General features: G+C 42.4%; 1 protein-coding gene across 3 annotated transcripts in view; it reads right to left on the bottom strand.

Annotated features, from left to right (window-relative positions):
* Positions 1-16,629, bottom strand: part of uba1 (ubiquitin-like modifier activating enzyme 1) — a 156,503-nt gene that overhangs the window by 77,497 nt on the left and 62,377 nt on the right. For all 3 annotated transcript variants that reach the window (XM_007890277.2, XM_007890279.2, XM_007890278.2), the window contains 2 exons: positions 15,454-15,649; positions 8,950-9,024 (listed from right to left, as the gene is read on the bottom strand). In XM_007890277.2, the coding sequence (XP_007888468.2) occupies positions 8,950-9,024; positions 15,454-15,649 (271 nt within the window). The remainder of the gene's footprint in view (positions 1-8,949; positions 9,025-15,453; positions 15,650-16,629) is intronic.

The following is a 16,629-nucleotide window of genomic DNA, read 5'->3' as shown; positions in this document are numbered from 1 at the left end:
ACTTCCTGATTTTTGTGGGACATCGCTGTACATAAAATTGGCTACTGCATTCGCCTACAAATACAGTGACTGCACTTTACAGTAAATTTCTGTGAGAACATTTTGATGACAAGAACTACGATTACATTTGTAAAGCGCCTTTCACGTCGGGAGGTCGTCCCAAAGCGCTGGCCGGTCAGAGATTTAACGTGACGTGATAAGGCGCTATATCAAATGCAAGGATTATTATTATTAAGGAAAGGAAAGTGAATCAATGTTTCGGGTCCATAACCCTTTGACAGAACTGGGGTATGTTATGCAGTAAATCTTGCATTACTTTTTAATTTTTGTATTGAACAATTGTTTCCATCTGATAATGTTGTCCGGAGGGTGGGGGGGGATTCGGGCAGCACGTGGACATCTACAAACGGCACATTGCAGGTATTCTGCAAATGTAGTTTGCACCAAATACGCAATCACTACGCTTGACAACAATAATAATAATCCTTGCATTTGAAATAATGCCTTATCACGTCTTTGAGACATCTCAAAGCGCTTCACAGAATATCTCTAAAGTGATTTGACTGTGTATTTTGTGGGCAAAATACGGCAGCAATTTCACACAGCAGTGTCCCACAAATAGTCTTGGATTGAGGACCAAATCATTATTTTTTTTTGAAGGGATTATTACCCTGGAAAAGTGATCCGCCAATTGACTAACAACCGGGTTCCTGCTGACTGCTAGGTGAACAGAAACGTGTGGAGTAAGGAAATTTGGCTTAATGTTTTGCTCTCCCCGGGAATCAAAGCCAGGTCCTCTCGCTTGCGAGGTGAGGGCTCTAACCAATATGATACGGGGCTCCACAGTAAAATCCTGTGAAGTATTTTGAGACATCTCGACAAAGTAATGAGGCGACATATCAATTGCAAGGATTATGATTGCAAAGTGTATTTAGCTCTCCGAAATGCTAACTATATAAATACAAGCTTTGTTGTTGGTATGATTATATGGGGAGCACTTACAGGAAGATTGCAGTGAATTTCTCCTCAAACGGAAACAAGTGATGCAATTTACAAAGGTGAGGTCAACTTTCCCATAAATACACTTTTCCCAATAACTAAAACTGTCTATCAGATTTTGCAGACAATGCTTGACTAGGGTGGGACAACAGTTTAAACTGTTTGATCCAAAACAATTACTGACAATTAGCAATGAATGGCTGGAACCATCTCCAATGCAATCAATCATTCAAAGTTATATCTTCAGAGAACTGAAGATGAGAACTTCATACACATTGTTTATTCACAGCTTTTCTCCTCAGGGGTTTATGGAGCTTCTATCACGTGATCGGGCCACAACAACAATAAACTTACATTTGTGTAACGCCTTTCAAGCCAGGAGGATGTCTAAGGCTAGGCCACTCCTTACACGACATAGATGTCGGATGATTGTCTCAAAGCGCTTCACAAGATTAAGTGCAACGTAGTAGCTATGCATTTTGTAGGTGAATGTGGCAGTCAACTTGTGCGCTGAAATGTCCCACAAACAGCCGTGAAGTGAATGACTAATTTTATCTGGAAGATTATTGGCCAGGACATTGGGAGAAACTCCCATTTTTTTGTATCATGACATGGGATCTTTAACAATAACCCGAACAGGCAGACTGGGCCTTGGTTGAATATCTCACCCGAAGGATGGCAGCTCCAACAATGCACCTACTATTCAACATGGGGCTTCAACCTGCAACCTTCTGACTCAGAGGCAAGAGCACCACCAGCTACACCAGGCTGCCACTCTGTCAACACCAACAATTTACATTTATATAATGCCTTTCACATCAGGACGATATCGTAAAGCTCTTCACATAGCTAACTTGGAGTCCAAGCCGGGAGTGGGAGGGGGGTGGGTGGTAGGATGGTGACCGAAATGTGGTTGAAAGGATCGGACTTGATGGCTTATAAAATTAGGGAGGGAGGTGGAGGGACTCTGGGATGGAGTTCCTGAGAGCGGGTGCACATGGCTAAAAGCTCACCCCCTTGATGTTGGGGCAGATCAGATGGGGGATATGAAGTTAGTTGAGCTCAAGTTTATTTGCACTATTCCAGAGATTAATCTTTGACCATAAGTAGCTCTTACATTGACAAAGTAAGGTGGTCCCAGTTCTGAGGTGAAAAGCAACCAATCAAAGACACAACATTCCGTGTATCTGGCAGGTTAGGAACAGGAATAGGTGGAGGCCACTTGGCCCTTTGAGCCTGTTCCACCATTTTCCAAGATCCACAACTCAATTTCACCTCCCTGCCCTCTCTCCATAACCCTTGATGCCCCTATTAAAAAATGATCTATTTTGCCTTTTAAAGATTTTAATTGACTCTGCTGCCACTTCCTATGGGGGAGTGAATTTAACACTCCCATCACCTGCTGGGTTAAAAAAGTTTCCATATTTCACTTTTAAACGTTTAGCCTCAAGTTCAAGACTATGGCCTCTGGTCCTCAATTGTCTCACCAGTTGCTCAATATTCAGCCTGTCAAATCCCTTTATAATCCCTTTACACCTCGATCAGATCACCCCTCAAACTCCTGAACTCATCTACTTTTTTCATTCTTTCATCATAATTTAAGACCTTGACACAGGGAATCATTCTAGTAAATCGAGGCTGCACACTCTCTAAGGCTAATATATCCTTCCTAAGGTTTAGTGCCCAAAACTCCAAACTAGGTTGAACACAGTGCTGTTGGATCCCTGTGGACCAAGCAATATTCGCTATCTGGAAGGTAACAGATATTCTGCTCTCTATGATATCGCCCATAAATATACAAATATACAGTCATTTCACTTCACAGTCTATTCTGTGAAGTGCTTTGAGACGTCTAGAAGACGTGAAAAGCGCTATATCAAATGCAAGGATTATTAATATTATTATTATTCCACCGGCTCCACTGGCTCCCCATCTCCCAATGCAGAGAGTTCAAAATCCTCATCCTCGCCTTCAAAGCCCTCCACGGTCTTGCTCCTCCTTACATCTGTAACCCTTCTAACTCCATATCAACCTGTCCGTTCCCACCGCTTGGCCTGCTCCACTTCCCCCGCTATCGCCAGTAGCCTCTTTGCCGCCACCCTTTGGAACTCCATCCCACAGTCCGTTCGCATTGCCCTCTACTTTGCCTGCTTCAAGGCATGTTTCAAGACTCTCTTCTTCAACCACAACTTTGGTCACCCTCCTACCTCTCTGCTGATTTGTCCAAAACTACTTTCAAATCTGTACGGCAACCCGGTTAAACGATAATCTGCAAAGATAGTTTGCAGGAAGATAAAATTACAAAGAAATACATTTCAGCAGATGAATGTAAATCTTTTGTAAACAGGAGCCAAGGATTGACGGGGAATGAATCATGTTTGTTTGGATGTGCTGAACCTATGAGAAGTCTCCATCGTTTCAGATGATACCGGACAAGTTTGAGCAAGCTCAAACTGAGGGAGCAATCTCTATTTCCACAGAAAACAAAATACCAGCACAGATGGCAGTGCGTGGCAACTTTCTCTGGAATCTCAGTCCTAATAATGTGTTGACTGGCTCGCTTACCACAAGTTGCTGTCATGGTGATGAATAGTTAGGATGCGTTTCCACCCACTTCATTTTTCATGCCTTACCATAGGAAATGATCATTTGAAATTCTTATTTTTTTATTTTGTTCTGTACTACAATTTTGGTAATGTGAGCTCGTGACTCAGCACATGCTAAAACACTGCATCAGCCACAATGAATTTTAGAAATGTGTGGCTCGGTGGTAGTGCTCTCACCTCTGAGTCACAAGGTTGTAGGTTCAATCCCCACGTTGGGACTTGGAATTACATAGTCTAAGCGGACACTCCAATGTAGCGCGGGGGGGGGGGGGAGAGTGGGTGTTGCAATGTCAGAGGTACTATCCTTTGGATGAGACGTTAAACTGAGGTTCCATCTGCCTATTCAGGGGGACATTAAAGATCCCTTGGCATTATTCGAAAGAGAAGGGAATTTCTCTCGGTGTCTTAGCCAACAATCCCCCAAATAAAATGAATCCCTCACTCCATGGCTGTTTGTGGGATATTGCTGTGGCTGCTGTGTTTCTTCCACAAATACACAGCCAATCCACTTTCCAGTATATCCTGTGAAGCGATTTGAGCCGTCTCAATGACGTGATAAGATACTATATCAAATGCAAAGATTAGATTTTAAGACTTCCTTTTTGTTAATAAATGAGGCAAATATTAAGGTAGTTAAACAGTATCGACACTCACTCAGGAGTTTTCTAACCTAATCAGTTTAATGAGACAATATCTGTTTAACCGGTATTGGACTGGCATAACCAATTTTCTTCAGAACTACAGTATTTTATTGCTCACTGAATGAATTCTGGCCATCTCTGTCAGCACCTTCACAAGTATCAGCAGGTAACTATGTTGGTAGTACTCGCCTCTGAAACAGAAAGTTGTGGGTATAAATCCCACGACGGGACTTTGAATTTACAAAATCTAGGCTAATGCTCCAATTCAGTGCTAAGGGTGATATCCCTACATTATCAGAGGTGCAATCCCAGTGTCATGGCCAAAGATCACCCAGATAAAACTGGCATTCACATGGCTGTTTGTAGGACATTGCTGTGTGCCACCTATCCCTGTAAAATACAATCAGTGCACTTCACAATAAATCCTGTGAAGTGCTTTGAGACGTTTTATTAATGTGAAAGACGCTGTACCAAAATGTGAGGTTTTTGTCCTGAGATAAACTGGGAATATCTAGGGGGAACCTTTTGCAGGCTGATGCTATACAAATAACTGCTTTGAAGCCGCTGCAAAGAGTGAAAGTATATTTTCTCTGGAAAACTTCGAAAATGCTACGCTTTCCACTCAACTATCAAACCTTTATTACCAGATTTGTAGTTCACCCCAGAGGTCCAGATGTTCTGCTGTACATTAGCTGTGACCCAAGTTACCTCTCCTGACCTTGAAAATAGTTCAGCTCAAAGAACATGTTTCTGCCACAGCCCTCTCCATCACTTTAGGAAACATTACAATAAAAGTATAGGAGGATTTTGAGTTGAAGCATGGTTTTAAAGAATACCTGGTGTTTCCTGCACATTTTTCTCTTTGAAAATATTTTACGCAATTTTAAAAAATGTTGATTCTTTGAATTTGCATTTCAGGATTCCCCGGAAAAGAGGCCAGCAGGTGATCTCTCCCTTACACATCTGCTTAAAATACGTGCACAAATCAGGCTGAGACTTGCCAAGCAGGAAATAACAATGATAATAATAATCCTTGCATTTGATATCGTGCCTTATCATGTCATTAAGACAGCTCAAAGCACTTCACAAAATATACTGTCAAGTGAATTGACTATATTTTGCAGGTGAAACGTAGCAGCCAATTGCGCATAGCAGTGTCCCACAAATGGTTTCGGATTTAGTGACCAAATTATCATTTATTTATTTATTAATTTTCTTTTAAGGGTTCATTATCCCTGGAAAGCGATCCGCCAATTGACTAAAAAAGAGTTCCTACTTACTGTTAGGTAAACAGAGTTGTGTGGAGTAAGGAAACTTGCCTATTGGAAGATGTGAGGCGAGTGCTCTAACCAATCTGCTATAGGACTCCACTCCAGAAATGGATTCAAATGGGTTAAAACCTCATTCCAACAACGACGGCGAATTACATTAGTATAGCGCCTTTCACTTCGGCAGGATGTCCCAAGATGCTCGACAGTCAGGGATTTGAACCCGAGCTGTGGGTTGGGATCAGGTGGGGTGGAGGGCAGGGAGGGTACGGGGTAGGAAGGTGACTGAAGGCGCGATCGAAGAGGAGAGTCTCAAGACGGGCCTTGAAGGAAGTGAGGGAAGGAGTGAGGTGAAGGGACTGTGGGATGGATTTCCAAAGGGTGGGGTCAGAGAAGCTGAAGGCCCGACCGCCGATTGTGTGGTGGGGTGGGCCAGACGGGGGATATGGAGTATACTGGAACTCACTGAGCGGAGGGAGCAGACAGGTCTATATGGCCATATAAGTAGGGAGGAGCAAGGACGTGGAGGGCTTTGAAGACGAGAATGAGAATTTGGAACTCTATCCTCTGGGGAACGCCATTCCAGAATGAAGCATACAAATTCACCTCAAAGGAGCAAAATGCTATGTTTTTAATCATTTGCTTCTTTGGTTTCAATTTGAATCAAAATTGTTTGATGTAAAACGGCTCTTGATCAGATGTTGGAATTGAAGGCATTCCTTTTTTATGGCACCTATTCTCCATAACATTCATCAAACTGTGGTACCCACTACAAAGGCTCACATATGAACAGTGGCCGCTTGGGTGGGATATCGCAGGATAAGCAGTGCCAGTGGAACTGCATCTGAACAATGAAAAGGCCAGACCTGGCCAAAGAGGCATATGTCAATGTCCAACTGATGCTTGCAGTCTGCATATTTGAAAACATCAGTGCATTAGAGAAACTATTTCCACTGGCGGGTGGGTTGGTAATCCGAGGACACCGATTTAAAATAGTTGTTCAAAGAAACAGAAGGGAGGTGAGGAGAAATTTTTTTACACAGTGAGTTGTTCGGATCTGAAATGCGTTGCCTGAAAGAGTGGTAGAAGCCGATTCGATAAAAGCTTTTAAAAGAGGAGATAATTATTTGGGGAGGACAAGTTTGCAGGGCTACGGGGAGAGGGATTGAATTGGATAGCTCTTTTCAAAGAGCCGGGACAGGCACAATGGGCTGAATGGCCTCCTTCTGTGCTGTATAATTCTATGATTACAGGACATGGTAGGGTTTAGCAGATGGCAACATGAGGTATAGGCAGCTACAAACTCTTTTCCCAGCCTTTCCCCAGTTTTCTACCCAAGCTCCATTTGTCTGTAGATTCTTTAGGAGGGACCTGGGTACATCTCAAACGTGAGAGTTTGTTGACATATACATCACTGCTTTGCGTCCATTCGCAGCTAGAGTCAAACCCAAAGAATTCAAAGAATTCAGTGCAAACAAAACAACAAAACAACAGCTAAACTTCGGTTTAAGTTCATCAACTTCCTTAAACTTCACACACTTGAAAACGTTAACTGTTAAAGTCATCGACAAAACGCCTTCACCATGGCTACATCCAGAACCATACACAGGGATGTGATGATCTCACTGATTTGCACCATATCTACTGGATATCCTCCACCCTCCACCCTCCACCCCACTGCAACAGTTTTAACTGGGAGCTAAAATAAGATTTGGGCATATTTTTTGAAATTGACCACCATTAGACAGCTTCAGCAAAGAACTGGGCATTCTTTGGGATTTTGTTTATGAATAAACTATTGACATTTGCCTTATAAGACCCGTGAGAACCGAGCGTTTGACTGACATTCCGAAGCAAAGCAGCAACGTTCATGTTGCAAACTTCCTCACAAACAACTTAGGGGTCATATAACTAGAAGTACTCTTTTCACTGTAATTTCATTGACTTAAGACTTTGACTGCGAGAGCTTTTATCTGAGACAACCCTCTCCAAGGTCAACACCCTTTAGGTTGTTTATTTTTTGACCTATTCCCTCAGCAATCACCAGTTCATTTGGCCGTTAAGTCTTGACGTTCCAAGACAATGCTTCTCTCCAACTAGATCAGTGGAAATGTAAGTTTAGATTCCGATGTTCCCTTCCTGGAGTACTTTGCCTCTCATGTTGGCCTGGCGTAGATTGGGATCTGTCCGTTAGGAGATTCAAGACCCAAATTCTCTGCAGCATATTCAACTGTGGGACCCTATGATCATGTTTTACCCAGATTTAAACCATAGTAAAACATCAGCCACTAAAAACTCATTCCTGGAGCTCTGACTATTGCTGAAGGGATAAAGGCACTTACTGCTATCAGGCCCATCAGCCATCACTCACCTCAGCATGTCTTGTTGAATAGTTGCATCCAACCAAGATAGCAGTTTGTATGTTACAATTGGCCTTAGTCAGGTTAGAACAGGATTAGGCTAGTGCATGATGCCCTCCGCAGTCAATTAACTTGCCAACACTCATCTTATAATGATATATCTTTACATTCAATAACATGCCTTATCATGTTAAGATGTCTTAAATCACTTTACAGGTAATTGTTATCAAGAGTGATGACTCTTTTTTGTAGACAACTACAGCAGTCATTTTGCATACAGCAATGTTCCACAGCTACATGTTAGTCTGAGAAATTATTAACCAAATAAACAGAAGTAACTCCCTTCTATTTTTTAAATAGTATGCTGGATGTTTAATGTCCCTGAACAAGAATATGGGACCTTGATTTAACGTCTCTTCTGAAGTACAATACCTCCAACAATGCATTATTCAGCGTGGACTCCAAACTCAGCTCAATGTGGGGCTTGAACTCACAACCTTCTGACCTAGTCGAAAGTGCTACCAACTGGGCTAGGCTGGGCTGATGCCACGTTTCTTCAGAAGACAAAGTGGTAAAAGAGCAAGGAAATTGTGGGAAAATTCATTTCTGTTCATGGGAAGACTACATTGTTTGACTGTTTATGGGACACTGCTGTGTCTTGCACACAAAATACACAGTCAACTCACTTTCCTCTTTCCATAGATACTGCCTGACTTGCTGAGTGTTCCCAGTGACTTCTGTTTTTATATCAGATTTCCAACACCTGTAGTATTTTGCCTTTTACTTTACAGTAAAGTGTGTGAAGCGCTTTAAGACGTCTCAACAACGTGATAAGGCGTTATATCAAATGCAAGGATGATTATTATTATATTATTATTATTGTTGTCATCCCACGATTGGACTGGTATTCAGTTGGGATTCTTGTTTGTACACGAGAGAAAAAAGAACAGGGGATTAGGAGAGGTAGAGGCTCATGTGGAGTGTAACCACCGGCATAGTCTAGTTGGGCCAAATGGCCTGTTTGCCACTGGAGATTCTAAGTAGGTAATTCTATTACATGAGAGTTATCACTTACATTGGCCGAATCGAATTCCAGAGGATGGGGACATTTCTTGGGACCTGACCAGAAAGAAACTCCTTGAGCTGTGACCTGCAAAAGATTAGGAATTTATCAGTCAAAGTTTAACAAAAGAAAATCTGCCACAAACAAAGATCCAGATGACCAACAAGATACACACTTTACAGTAAATTTACAGTAATAATCCTTTGAGACATTTTTCTGAGGTGAAAGGAGCTATATGAAATGCAAGTAGTATTATTATTTATTCACTGGCTCTCTCTTAAACGAACCATTGCCTGTCTCTCAAGAGGGAATCACAAGCGTCAACCAACACCTTAGAGCATGCCTTTGAGTGATATCATGCGGTTAAGATTAAGCAATGTGGTTTTAGCTGGATAGACTCCAGCACTTACCCCAACGCACACTCTGGTATTCCCAAACCTTGGCTCTTGCCAACGTGGCAACCTGGCTCTTGCACCAATATTTTCCGGAATTAGGTAAGCAGGATGATTCCTCCAGGGAGAGAGAGCACATTCCATTCCAACAATCTATCTCTGGAATTTCCATGTGTAGGTGCGATGTATAGAATTCTCAGTAGGGTTTGGCTACTACTGTATCAGACACCCGGCTGAAGTACCGAAGTTTGTTATTTTATCTACAAAGTTAAAGCAAATTTCAAAGAGGATATTTCTCACGTATCTGTTAGCTGCCATTGAGCATTTGAGAGATGATAAGCAGTCTCACCACCTGATAAAGGCACACTGCCTTCTGTTGGCTGAATTGCAGAGATACCAATTCCAATGCAGAAACATTTTCGAAGTATTCTCCACCAGTAAAGCAAACCTTCAAATTTCCAAATGAATTCAAATAAAATTTCCCACCTCGGGATTTTAACTCTAACCGAGGCTTTGAATTGCAGTATTCTCTATATAGCGACCCAAAGGAACAGAGTTCTCATAGGCAGGGCCAGATTAAGGGATCGGGGGGGGGGGAAGACCTGAACCTGATCACATTTGGGGGCCCTTTGAACTCACCATGTTGTTGTGAAACCCTCACCCACGTTTTCGTCACATCAAGGCTCGATTATGGAAACTCCTTCCTCATCGACCTTCCCAACTCTTCCTTTGACAAGCTGCAGATCACACAAAACTCTGCAGCTTGTGTACTCTTGGGCATCAGGCTCCGTGACCCCATCACTCCCACCCTCGCCCGACTCCACTGGCTCCCCATCCCCCAGAGGATCGAGTTCAAGATCCTCGTTCTCACTTTCAAGGCCATCCATGGCCTTGCCCTCTCCTACCTCTCTGACCTGCTGACTCCCTACCAACCTGCCCGTTCCCTCCGTTCAGCGGGCTCCAGCCTGCTCCATGTCTCCTGCCCGACCCACCCTGTCATCGGTGGCCGAGCTTTCAGCCTCTCTGCCCCCACACACTGGAACTCCATCCCACAGTCCCTTTGCCTCGCTTCCTCCTTTGCTTCCTTCAAGGCTGGACTCAAGGCCCTCCTCTTTGATCGTGCCTTCGCTCGCCCTCCCACCTCTCTGCTTTCCCTTACCCCTACCCCACCCCTCCCCCATACTCAGGTCCTGACCCCTGACTATCCAGTGCCTTGGGATGTCCTCCCAACGTGAAAGGCGCTCTATGAATATAATTTTGTTGTTGTTGTTGTACCAGGCACGAGGCAATGCAGTAGTGATGGCAGGAGCTGGAGATATGAGTCAATAACTCCAGCCCCGCCTTTCTTCCCAACACTCCGCACAGCCTCACAGTGGAGAGTGGTGGGAAGAGAGGTCCAGCCAGGAGGTAAAGGCGTCAATCATAGCCGGGGCCCTCAGACTCTGAGGTCATAAACCTGGTTTACCTGGGTTTTTGGTTAATCCGGCCCTGCCCACAGGTTGGCATTATGTACTTCCAGTTACTGATAGGAGTCACTTTTCTCTATTCTCCCAAATTCCTATTCTCCCAAACAACTGATATCTGGGAGTGGATCCTTCTGTGTCAGCCTGGCGCAGATGGTAGCACTCTTGTCTCTGAGTCAGAAGTTGTGGGTTGCTTAATAATAATAATTGCATTTGATATAGTGCCTTATCACGTCTTCGAGACGTCTCAAAGCGCTTCACAGAAGATACTGTGAAATGAACTGTATATTTTGTGGGCGAAATGCAGCAGCCAATTGTGTACAGTAGTGTCCCACAAAAAGTCATGGATTGAAATGACCAATTTATTATTATTAAATCTGTTTTTGAAGTCCCATGTCAAGATTTTCAACTCAAATGTAAGAATTATTTTTGCATTTAGTAACTGGAATGCATGAAGTGATTGAAACAAATCACAACTACATTAGATCTGTAGAGAAAACTGTGTGATAAATTTTTTTTCACAGAGCCTAGACTTTGCTTTTAAATGTTTAGGTTACTGGAGAAATAAATTTACTGTAGACTGGGTAAGGTAAACACTGATAAAAATCCACCCTCACTTCAGAGTGTTTTCAATGCATCAACTAATTATTTCCTCCAAGGCCAATTGCCATCTGCAAGATCTGACACATTAGCAAACAGAAACGGGTCCCATGTCCAAGAGAGGCAGTAATAATGCACATCAGGAATTCTTACACGAGATCAAATGTGACATTGTATAATCATTGTAAAAACAAGCTTTACCCTTGAGGTAAATGAAAATCGATTTACGAAGCCTTCAATGAACATAGCTGTATATGTTATGCTGGGATAGAGGAACTAGGAGCTGATCACTTGGCCCCTTCCTGCCCTTTAATTGGCTTGTAGACTTTGCATTCCAACAGTTATTGTGCTGAATCATTCACTGTTACTAAACTGAGATAGCAAGGATCTTATAGCTCAAGGCTAAACACAATTTTTTCTCTTGTCCATGGCCTTCTTAGAAAGATAAAAATACAATGACAGTAGTTAGGTAGCTCACTGAAAGATTTTTGGATCAGTGATGGTGAACATACAACCATACAATGTATGGTTTAGTGCAATTTTTGTGAGAGTATTTTCTGACCCTGTTAATTGGGAGGAAGCCCATCACTGAAGTCCTTTTTAACAGAGAGCTTTCAGAATAAATAATGTTTGTATTGACAGATTCCTGAGAGGGGCATTATTACCCTCCTGAACATGAAGAAGGAATTATATGTGCATAGAATCCAAGCTATTTTTTGATACTTTCTCAAATTCTACTTCATAAAAAATAATAATGATCAAGCCCTTTTACATCAGCACGACGTCTCACAATGCTTCACAGGATTTACTGTAAAGTGTAGTGACTGTGTATTTTATAGGCTTTAGGCCTGTGGACGTTATTCTGCTTTTATAAAGCAGAATGGGCTACAATCGTAGCCCATCCAAAGAGAGATTCCTACCACCACAGACCCATTTAAAATCTAACCAGACCTCAGATTGTAACTTTTTGAATCAGCTGAATCTAACCATAAAGGTTTAAGAAGTGGCGCAAGCAGAATGGCCTCCAGGACTGATATGATCTTTTGAAACACAATTTCTCTTTAGAATGCGGATGTGAAACTCACTCGTGTAAAAAACTAGAATTGGGCATTACTGATGAATCTCCAGTAAGATGCTGAACTTATCTAAGAATCTGAGATAAGAAGCACAATGTGCAAGGAGCTGAGAGTTGCAGAAGTAGCTCCTTTATGGTTAGAACGGTTAGAACACTCGCCATGCAAGTGAGAGGACCCGGGTTCAATTCCTGGGTTTGGCGAAACCTCAGGCAAGTTGCCTTACTCCACATGCCTCGGTTTACCTAGCAGTAAGTAGGAACCCGGTTGCTAATCGATTGGCGGATGGCTTTTGGGGGTTAATAATCCCTTAAAAAATTATAATTTGATCACTCAATCTATGACTGTCTGTGGAATATTGCTGTACGCAATTGCCTGCCGCGTTTTGCCCACAAAATGTAGTCAATTCACTTTACAGTATATTCTGTGAAGCACTTTGAAATGGCTCAACGATGTGATAAGGAGCTATATCAAATGCAAGGATTATTATTATATATAGATAGATGATAGGATGGAGTATGTGATCCTATTCCAATTGATGTGAATTCATCAGTCTATATAATTTTCTGTAATTTGAGCGTGGTGTGATTTTCTTAAGAAAATAAGTTTTGTTTAAAAACGTATAGTATTGTGGCTGATGGGTATACAGAATGAAGCGGTCTTGGAGTTCTATTAATCTCACGCTCTATAAAATAGCAGGTACAAGAGGGAGATTGTTAGCACAAACTGAAAATCCAGCCTGTTTTACAACAATTTTGCCACAATGTCTTAGCTCTTTCACTTGAAGTTGGATGTTCTGCTTGTTTAACACTGCATGAAAACAACCCGTTGGTAATAAATCTCTGCACAAGACATTCTGCTCAAATAAATCTTCATTCTTAGTGTAAGTCAGGAGAGAATTTATGCTTGTTTAGATGAGGGATGCCAATGCTAGGGAATTTTCCTCTTGCCAGCCAGTTTTGAAAACTCCAACACAAGTATGAAGCATGAGTCTCCTAAACATGGTCCCAAACAACAACAGCAACTTGCATTTACATAGAGACCCTTTCGCAGGGTAACATCTCAGAGTGGTTGACAGTGGCCGGGTGTGAGGTGGCCATAGACACCGTCAAAGAGGAAGGTTTTCAGGCGCAACTTGAAGATAGGGAAGGAAGGGGCAAGGCAGACTGATAGTGGAAGAGTTTTCCAGCGTTTCGGGGCATAGTGGCTGAAAGGGCAGCCAGCGCTTAACCCTAGCCTCGGAACAGAGCTGAGCTACCCCTCTCTGGGTTACCAGTGATCAATGTGACCATTATTTTCACATCAATCATTAGTGTGACCATGAGAAGTAACTACGACTCAATCAGTGATAATGGGACATTGTGTGCAGTAGATTTACACCCATTAGCATTAACTAGTTTGAAACAGACCGACTTTAAGACCCTCAAAGTCTTCGGAGACTACTTGAATTCAAGTCATCTGGTGTGGATTTAAACTCGGGTCCCATGTGCAAAGGAATGTGCCCTGTGACACCAGTTCCTTGATTAGCTGCTAATGCAATTGGCTTGGAATATTCGCCTTTTTTTCTGTGCGATTATTGTCCACTCTGATATTTTCCTCTTGAAAACATCCACTACTTAATAATAACAACCATAATAATAATAATCCTTGCATTTGATATTCCGCCTTTTCAAGTCATCAAGAAGTCTCAAAGCGCTTCATAGGATATAATGTAGAGTGGAGTGACTGCGTATTTTATGGGCGAAACTTGTAGCCAGTTGTGCACAGCAATGTCCGACAAACAGCCATGGAGTGAGTGACCAATTTTATTTGGGGACACTGGGAGAAATTCCTTTCTCTTTTCAAATAGTGCCAAGGGATCTTTAACATCCACCTGATCTGGCAGACAGGACCTCAGTTTAACATCTCATCCGAAAGACAGCCTCTTTGACAATGCATTGGAGTTTATTCTTTTTGCTTCTTTTTGTTGTGGGTTGCTTACATCAGCTCACTTATGACCTTCACAGCTAGACCCATACACAGATGCAACTTGAAACAGTTCTCTCTGGATTGTGGTGAGAGACCTTGGCTGATGTTTCCCCCCTTATGCCATGGACAATCGAGGCCAATTGAAGCTGTTTCTCCCCCCCCACTCCTCACCTCCTCTGCCCCACCACTCCCCTGCTTCCTCCTGAAATCAGGAAACCTGCGATCTTCTGGTCTGATGGTTCAATACTACTCTAGGCCTCTCTTCTCAGAAAAAAAAGCTCACCTACAACCAATCAGCCTCACTGGTGGAAGCTGTCAATAATAATAATAATAATCCTTGCATTTGATATAGCGCCTCATCGTTGAGACGTCTCAAATTGTTTCACAGAATATACTATGAAGTGAATTGATTGCATATTTTATGGGCGAAACCCGGCAACCAACTGCACAAGGCACTGTCGCAATAACAGTGGTGTATTGAGTGATCAAATTTTTTTTTGAGGGATTATTATGCCCGGAAAGTGATCCGCCAATCGACTAACAACTGGGTTCCTACTTACTGCTAGGTGAACAGAGGCGTGTGGAGTAAGGAAACTTGCCTAAAGTTTCACCCCACCCGGGAATCAAACCTGGATTTCCCCATCTACAAAGCGAGTGCTCTGACCAATATGCTACAGGACAATGATCAAAAGTGAATCCGTTTAGCTACAAGATATTCATGCCAGCTAAAAGAATAAGAAGTGGGAAGCTAATTCCCCAGCCCTTGTCCTTTGCAATATAGATATATATATATTTAAAAAAACATCTTTGCATAGTTTTGCACAGTTCACATAACCCTCAAGTCACCCCTTTCACCACAAAGCTGCTCTTTGACCAAATACTGTTCAATCCCTGAGAAAGCTTCATCGGAAAAACTCCAGAAGCAATTACTGGTTCAGTCCGAGTGCTGAAACACCGATTTATTCCACTGTCTCAGACGGCCTCCTTCCCACGCACTCCCCCATTCCCCAATCTCCGTACCATGTCCGATGGGAAGTTGTGCAGGAGTTGGCGGATGTTGTTGCTATACTGTGTCTGCCAGTGTCTTCTGGCCCAGCCCACGCAGTCATCCCAAGTCACTGGTTTATCGGACACCAGGCTCTTGTAAACACCTTCCAGGATTTCCAAAGCCTGACCTTCATGCAGCTTCAATGTCCGATCCATAAAGGTAGAGTCTCTGGTTAATGTAAGGGAAAAGTCAGTTATCCTCAGAACTCATGCCTCATGTATTTCAATGTACACTTCAATGTCAAGTTGAGGGCAGTTGCATGCAATTGGAATTTTTTTTCAAAACATCACAGCAAATGAGAAAAAGATGTGCTCTCAGAAGTTTCACAGGCAACGTTTTGCTGTCAAATATTACAATGCTAGAAGACAGAGATAAGTGCAGATTAGCTTATGTGTAAAGAGGGTTTAGGCCGAGTTAAAAATAATATCTAAAACAATTTATTCTTCCTGGATTGTGCCTTGGAGTCCTGCAGTTTATATGCTAGTGTGCTCGCCTCGCAAGCGAGAGGACCTGGGTTTGATTCCCGGGCGGACTGAAACCTTAGGCAAGTTTCCTTACTCCACATGTCTCTGTTTACCTAGCAGTAAGTAGGAACCTGGTTGTTTGTCGATTTGTGGACGCTTTCTTCGGGTAATAATCCCTTCAATAAATAAATAAATGAATAATAATTTAGTCACTTATTCCACAACTGTTTGTGGGACATTGCTGTGCCCAATTGGCTGCTGAGTTTCGCCCCAAAAATATGCAGTCAATTCTCTATTCAGTATATTCTGTGTAGCACTTTGAGACCTCTCGACAATATAAGATGTTATATCAAATGCAAGGATTATTATTAGTAGTAGCAATAGTAGTAGTATTTTTATTATTTCAAATATGGAGCTTTAACATGGTTTTTCTTTCAAACACCCCAGAAATTGAGAAATCTCATGAGGGAGAGTGATTTTATAATAATCATCCTTGCATTTATAGAGGGAGTGCTGAAGAGGTTTATTAGGATAACACCAGTGATGAATGGTTAAGACGTGACTGGAGGAAAAGAATAGAGTAGTCACACACAGAGTAGTTAGGATATAGAATGCCCTGTCGGGAGTGGTAGATCAGGCAGAATCCTTATTGACTTTCAAGAGGGAGTTAGACAAATACCTTGA

The sequence above is a fragment of the Callorhinchus milii genome, unplaced genomic scaffold (genome assembly GCF_018977255.1).
Source record: "Callorhinchus milii isolate IMCB2004 unplaced genomic scaffold, IMCB_Cmil_1.0 Scaffold12, whole genome shotgun sequence".
NCBI lineage: Eukaryota > Metazoa > Chordata > Chondrichthyes > Chimaeriformes > Callorhinchidae > Callorhinchus > Callorhinchus milii.
This window is presented reverse-complemented; position numbering and strand designations above follow the sequence as displayed.